The sequence below is a fragment of the Glycine max genome, chromosome 15, assembly GCF_000004515.6.
Source record: "Glycine max cultivar Williams 82 chromosome 15, Glycine_max_v4.0, whole genome shotgun sequence".
Lineage (NCBI taxonomy): Eukaryota > Viridiplantae > Streptophyta > Magnoliopsida > Fabales > Fabaceae > Glycine > Glycine max.
In genome coordinates, this window is record NC_038251.2 from 7,326,910 (window position 1) to 7,335,023 (window position 8,114).

Sequence of the window (8,114 nt, forward strand, 5' to 3'; positions counted from 1 at the left end):
TAATTATTTTTTAAATATTTATTTAATGTTAAATATAGTTTATAAGCAATAAATATATTCAATAAAAATATTTAACAAATAAGTTTTATACTTTATTATTTAATATATTTCTTCATAGAATCATTTTTGTCTATCATATTTTTTTTTTGTTGTATTTTCTTCTCACTTTTTTTTTATCGTATCTAATTTTTATAAATTTTAGCCATATAGGCTAAATTTCAATTGCCTAGGCCTCAGTAGTCTAACAATATGTATTAACAATATCATGTTTAGAGAAATCCGTGAAGAATCCACCTCAATTTTTTAAGAAAAAGCAGTTTTTATATAAAGACAGTGAAAATATTGTATAAATGCATGATGATAAACTTATGAGGAAAATTATGAGAAAAGGTCATTAAACATTAATTAAGAGAAGAGATTAGGATTGTGGATAATCAAATTGAATTTAGGGGAAAAAAATAAGTCAACAACATAATTATTTATCTTGGTGTTCACTTGCCTTAGACATGAGTTATACAAGACATGAGTAATAAATAAGATATCTATTCGTGCAAGAACTCCTAAAAAAACTTTGTTAACTCCTTGATAAATATATCAATTTGTTAAAGTAATATTTAAATAGTAAGATTGAGTGTCGAATCTATAAGAATTTTGATCGCACTTAGAGTTTATATATATTGAATTTTAAGCGAATAAATGACTAAAATTATATATCTTTTGGAGTGAAATGCAGAATATAAACTTCAATCATAACAAAGGGTAGGAAAGTAGAGCAAGATGCAAAAGATAAGAAAAATAAATACTTGGAGGTGGAAAATGATATTTGGTACATTTTTTTGTGGAAATGTTGGGTGTTTGACCTACCAAAATTATTCTTGATGAAATGTTAAACATTTTTTCACCATTTAAAGTTATCTCAACTATTGTCTTCATCAGTTAAACTACTACAATCATAATTTCTCGTGTGAAAGATCTTAAATCACTTAATTTCATCCCTGATCCCTTAAGAACTAAATCAAGTAATTTACTTTAAAACTAAAGATGCATAAATAAGACCATTTTATTCCTAGACATGGATTACTTAGAAGTTTCTTCCAGTTTTTAGTGTAAAAACATTGTATGCGAAGCCTGCATGTGCGCGCTAAACACACATGCAAAGTAGGATTGGTTTAAGTGATCACACGTTAAACCTCCAAACATGCGTTTAGCGCCCATACACGATACAACTAGCTTCCTACTTGGCTTCTAGTGTTGAACGCGTTGAACATGCTTATCCAATTCTTTAACATCTTCCAATCCTCTCTTGATGTATCAAAATTCTACAAAAAATGACACAAAACATTGTAAATTACCCACTTTAGCATTACTAGCATAAAAACTCAAGAGAAATTAAATTTTTATCTTTTAAAGTCAAAATAAGCATTAAGAGAGAAGAAATTAAATGATTGCTATATAATTTAAGTATACAAACTAAATATGAATAACAATTATCAAACTCCAAAAAAAAAAAAAAAAAGAACTCCTAGAGGTGAGAAAAAAGAACTTTTCTATGAAGATATATTTACATAAAAGCTCTTCCTTAAGAATTTTGTTGTTTAATCTAGTCTTACATGTGCTTACTAGAGATGTACAAAAAATTATCCTTAAAATCATTACTTTTGAAGATTATAAAGTTCTGGTCGAGAAATTAAGAGAAAATTTTAACTCTAAAATTCAGCTTTGGAGGCACATTGTAATCAAAGGTTTTTTTCCTTGAGTATGAGTAGGACAATGTATATAAATTAATTGAAATTATAGCAAGAAATAAAAGAAAAATAAGTTAATTTGAAAGTAAAAATTAGGAATGTCATATCATATGCATATTGTCCCTCAATTATATATATTAATTTGATCATATCATTAATTAATGTGAGATCATTAACACATATTTTGATGTCGAGAATTAGACATTCCAAATATGAAATTTATAAGATTGAACATTTATAAATGATTTGATCAATAACAATTCAATAATAGATGGTCCAATAGCCTAACAACAATTATTAGAATAAATTTAACCCTTCAAAATTAATTTGTAAAATAAGAATTTCATTCAACTTATATATTTTAATTTCACTGTATATCACTAATTGATATAAAATTTTCAACATATTTATTATACAACTATCTATATTTTATGGCAGTCAACATTGAATTTAATAAATACAAGTAAAAAAGTGAGATTATTAGAAATGAATATGCTAAAATATATGCGTGCCCACATAAAAAAGAGCCAGACACAAAATTATTATATACAAAATAATAAGAGATATAAAGCGTAATATCTTCTGTGGAAAAGATAGCTGTAAAACATTCGTAAATTATTGTTATAATAATTTTCTATATTTTGATCAAATTTCATTTTAAAAAATTGAAAATTTAAATATCAACACTTTATATTTTATTACTATTAAAAAAACTATCAATTAAAATAATATTTTGTAATTTAATTTATTTAATTTTATAAAAATAAGTATATAATTTATCGTCTTTTCATCTAAAGTAAATTTCAAACATAAGGTCCCATACTATTCGGGAAGCAGCTTTAAACCATATAAAGGTAATTGTTTAATCAAAGGCTTGGTTTCCTCACATCAATGACTAATCAACTTAACTTTTATTTATGCTGTCTCTAACTTTATGTAAATGATAATAAGTGGCATTAAACAGTCGCGTCCTTCAACCCCCTCGGTTCAATTCTTGTAAAACATAATTAATCCTTCGCGTTAAGTTAGCGTGCCAAATGGTAAAAACTTGTATTTTAGAATGTTAAGTAAATAAACAATATTATAACTAAAATTATAATAAATTAATATTTTGAATATATAAGTTTATTTTATTTTAATAACAAATAATTTAAATTATGATTTAAAAATATTTTTAATTATTGATATATTTAAAAATGTTGAAATTTAATATAGAAATAAAGATATATAAAAGAATATAGTAAGATAAAGTTGTGGGAGAAATGTATGAAATGTATCTCTAAATAAGAGAAGGAAGATAATATTCAGAATATAAAATTAAAAGAGTCAGGTCATATTCTCCAAATTTAAATTCTAATATATGATAAAAAAATATTCTAATATAGTATAGGAATAAATTTATGACATGCTTGGTTAACAAATAAGGGTATACTTGAATTCCTGTTTACGTTGTCAAAAAAAGATCTTGTTAATTTATATATGGTGCTCCAAATTTAATTTGGGGAGTAAACTTAATTTTATGATATGTTTGTTTAACCTCAAAAATATGTGGACACACTTATATTTTGTTTTTTTTTTAAACCAAATATTTACAAAAGTAAGACCAATGTTTTGCAAACTCTGTTTATAAAATAAAAACAACTCAAAATTAACTTTGTCAAATAACACTTATGTAAAAAAGAAAATGTTAATACTTTTTTTAGGCAGAAAATGTTAACACTTAAACATGCCTAGGTTTGGTTTTCATATTTTTTATTTATAAAATCACACACACATATTTTTTGTATGAAAGACAATTTTACTCAAGTTAAATATAAATGCAATGAGATATAAAAATTTTCTTCCAAATATTTAATCTAACTACATATTTAATACTTAAACTTGATCATTAATTAAGTTGAAATAATTATATACTTGTTGATCCAAACATTTATTGGTGTTTAGTTTGTGTACTTAAAACACTATTAGAAGCTATTTCTTGATTAATATGATTGTAATTTTTTTAGAATAAGACGAATTAATATGCAAACGACGATAATTCGAATCATATCAAACAAAAATACATTCGATGGCTCCAAAAATAAGATTAGGACCCACTCTATATTGACCATGGTTACCGTTCAATAAAAGAAAAAAGTAAATGCAATACATACTAGTAAAGAAAGATTAGCATTAATTTATCATGGTTTTAAATTACCATCTAGGGTCTTAATTTGCCACGGCCGCAATATATCCTTTTTTTTTTTGTTGTGACTGCAATTACAGTCGCATAAACGGTCATTTATTGCAGTACTAATTAAAGATTTTAGCAGTTAATTAATTATTATAGCCGTAATTGTAATCACAATTTAAAACATTACTGCGATAAATTCATTTTCTCTTCATATTATCTTCACACACTTCATTTGTTACTATTGGTGGCATTAGCTTTTGATGTGCTGCCCTCTTTTGTTGTTTTTTCTTTGTTAGTTGTTTACTTTGTTTTTGGGATGCAAGTACCTTTAGTTTCATAAAAAAAAAGTATCATACATAACACATTATAAATTATTAATCACTTTAGTTTAGTAGTCACAATTGAAAGGAGACAGCTTTTTATCTTGACTCTTTGATGCTGCCGAAATGTTTTGTTACTTGGAAAGATAATCAAAATTTTCATATATTTATTATTGTGACATGGATCCGACTTGAGTGGCACATCGTCTAGAGAGCCGTCCCTACAATGCATAATACATTAATTGGATGCAAGAACAAAGTAAACGCCACGAAACTTGAAGGAAGGGGATTCAGACATAAGACATAGTACTTTTGCTTTCCCCAACGATGCAAATTCACTTGCCTTTCTCTCATTCTCCTTCTCTCTCGTGCACTTACCGCAGATTTTTCCAAAATTCGAATTCGACCAAAAATTCTTCTATAGTATATGAAATTCATTTATTGGAAGAAAGAAACATAGTGTATACTTCAATGATAACAGACATATCTAGTCTTTAACTGAATGATGAGCTCGCACGCCTTAGAAGTTATTTCAATTGGACAAATCTAATATATGAAAAAGAGAGAGAAAATAGTCTATTCATTAATAGATTTTACGGCTAATTATTTAATCACAATTTGTTGAACTTATCAGGAGTGATAAGTTATTGACTTTTTTTTTTTTATAATTTCTTATTGATTGAACTTTTTTGCACTATAAAAAAATGAAAAATATTTTGTAACGATGAAATTACTATTAAAGTAATTAACACCGGTAAATAATTGGTTTTTATAATAATTTTTTTTACATAATTATCTTAAAAGTTATACTTATCATAACTTTTTATTAATTAAAGTTTTACACGGTAGAAATTAAACTAAAAAAATAATCAACAGAAACAAAAAATATATTGTAACGATTAAATCACTATCACAATAATCATATAAACAATAATTTTTTTTTACTTTTACAATAATTATATTAAAAGGCATACCTACTTTACTATACGAGTCTTAATTGGTTCAATTTTTACACCGTAAAAAAATTAAACTAGAAAAAGAAGCCAAAACCAAGAACGGGAAAATATACTGTAAAACAATCCCTATTACATACTGTAGCAATGAAAATTATAAGAACCAAAAGCTAATAAGCTTCACTGATTTATTACACTATACATTTTGTGAAGGTTTATTGTCTTTTTATATGTGACAACATGAACATAAGGCAAGAAAAAACGAAAACAGTGAGTAATTATAGTCATGGAGAAAGTGATGCAATGCAAGAAATAAGGGATCAAAAGCAATGATCAATATATTGTAGCCCTTTCCTCATCTTTCTAATCTGAATGCTCCACGTGTATGATGATGCTATAATTATACATATATCTTTATAAAAATAGTGAAGAAGTGACGGCTGTTATAATGTGTGGGAAATGAACCTTTAAATGTTGCAAACTCATCAAGGTTGTTGTGAAGTAGTGGTACTGAAATGGCAGCGGAAGGATGAAACCGAATTGGGTTGATCATTGTGGCAAGGTGAGGAACCAGAAGGAGGGACAAAACCCTTTGGGAGCATAACGGAGAAAGCTCGTGATGAGTCTCGTGTCTGTTGTAGGTTCTTGACCATCTTCTTTCTGTGCTTCATCATCATCATGTTCTTGCTGTTTCTCTTTATTCTTCTCTTCTTGAAGCGTTGTTCTTGTTTGCTCAAAGAGGTACTGGAGTCTGTGTTCTTGAGGTAGAAAACTTGGTGGTAGTGGATAGGGTTGGTGGTTGAAGAAGAAGAAGAAGGGTTTTGGGGTTGGAGTTGGTTCTCTTGGGTGGAGGAAGAAGAGGAAGAAGAAGCAGTGTAAGAAATGAGGAAGAGAGTGAACAGTGTTATTGTGCACATGCATTTGAAGCTTTGACTGAGATTTCCCATGAGAAAAAGTGTTGAGAAAGAAGAGGCTAGTGAGTTTTGTAGTGCATATTACGTAAAGCAGGGAATGAATGAATTATGGATGTGAGAGCGCCGAGATTGAAGATTAACGGGAATTCCAATGGGTGGTTGAGGCTTTTGAGACGATAATAATAAAGGGAGAAAAAGGAGAGTGGAGATCGATCAATTCTTCACTCCCTATGTCAAAGTTTAAGACTTGTTGAAAGATGGGATCAATTTGTGGGTTATATGTAACATATTGCTGTCCTATCTATACTTTTTCATAACATAACATGTATTGGATTCTTATTCAATTAAGATAAGTGACTGGAGGTTATAAAGTGATACTTGATCTTTCTAAACTCTTGATTCAATTTATTTTGTAATTTTTTTAATTAATTACACTGAAGATGATCAATTAATATTATATTAATTTCTATTACTACCTCATTCAAAGTAATAGAGCAAATTTAATAGGAAAATAAATCACAAATATATGGGAGGAAAAGAGTACTTAATTATCCTAAATAGTTTTTCTTTTTCTTTTTATACAAATTGTGTCCCGTACCTCTCTATTATTTTACATCTCTTGTAATGCCGTTAAGAATCATACAGTTAATTGAAGGGCATCGGAAGTGATTCATCGAGCATAAGGTGTGACTGTAGTTTACTCAATAAATTACATAAAGTATATTTATATAAATATTATATTAATAGAATTAGTTAAATGCTTCCTTAGTATTTGTTTTATCACCACTCTCATTAAAATTGGAATTCAACTTATAATTATAATTTCATGCTTTATTTTTTGTTCACGATCCAAATATTTTTCTTTTTAATTTTGTAGGAATTTTAATTTAGCCAAATAGAAATCATAAAATAAATTATAATATATATATATATATATATATATATATAATATTTACGTAGAGATTTTTGAAAAGGACCGGAATGTAGATATTTTTGAAGATATAATATGGTGTTTGTGGTTCATATCCTCAACTAGATTCATTTAATGTATCAAGTTCTTACTATGGAGCATTATGCGGTTCATCCCAAACCCTCAAAGCTAGATTGGTAACTTGGAATCCTCCTATTGGTGATGTTATAAAACTCAATGTGGATAGTAGCAGCAGTCTCAGTATAATCCTGGCATATCTCGCTTCGGTGGTATCATAACCAACTCTTGTGGGGAATGGCTCTAGCTCGGACTTTGGTGGTAAATGTGACTTTAATTTACTACTAATATGCATGCTGAGCTTATGGTAATCTATAGTGGGTTGCAGGTTACTTGCGATGACTGAGTTTGGGAATGTAATATATGTGAAACTGATTCTTTGATGGCTCACGATCTACTCATTATTGATGGCTACCTTCCTTGGCATGCTTATGCAATGATTCTTAATTAATAAAATCAAGGCTTTTGATAGCCAACAATGGCAACTCTTATTTCAGCACATCCTAAGAGAAGGTAACCAATGCACATACTGGTTAGCAAAGAATGGATCTTCGAGAACAACTCAGTTTGTTTGGTGGTAGCCCTCCACAATTGCACTCTCTTGTTAGATCTTAATCTCTTTTGTATCTTTCTCACTGATAAGAAAAAAAAATATTACTTTTCAAACATAATTTTGTCACAATAAAATTGATTATATGTGGAGTTAGATTCCACTATGGCAATCCAAATGTTAAACGATGGTTGTAGTAGTAGGACTCACTATTGTTTCACGCTCTACTAATAAAGTAAATTACATTAACTACTTCAAAAATATTGTCAAAGTACACAAACTTCTTATGCTTTTATCTACTTCTGCATTAACCTTCATTTTTTAAAAATCTATAATATATATTACACTAATTCCCTTTAATTGTTTAAAAAACATTACATGCATTGTATTCTTCCTATAAGGAAGACTGTAAATAAATGTTAAAGACAAAGTTAATTTGTGTAATTTCATAAAACTTTTTAAATAGTTAGT

General features: G+C 27.8%; 1 protein-coding gene across 1 annotated transcript; it reads right to left on the reverse strand.

Annotated features, from left to right (window-relative positions):
• Window positions 1-5,301: 5,301 nt before the first annotated feature.
• Window positions 5,302-6,322, reverse strand: LOC102662043 (uncharacterized). The gene has a single exon (XM_006597464.4). The coding sequence runs from the start codon at window positions 6,136-6,138 to the stop codon at window positions 5,677-5,679; it is 462 nt and encodes a 153-aa protein (XP_006597527.1). The 5' UTR covers window positions 6,139-6,322; the 3' UTR covers window positions 5,302-5,676.
• Between the last annotated feature and the right edge of the window lie 1,792 nt (window positions 6,323-8,114).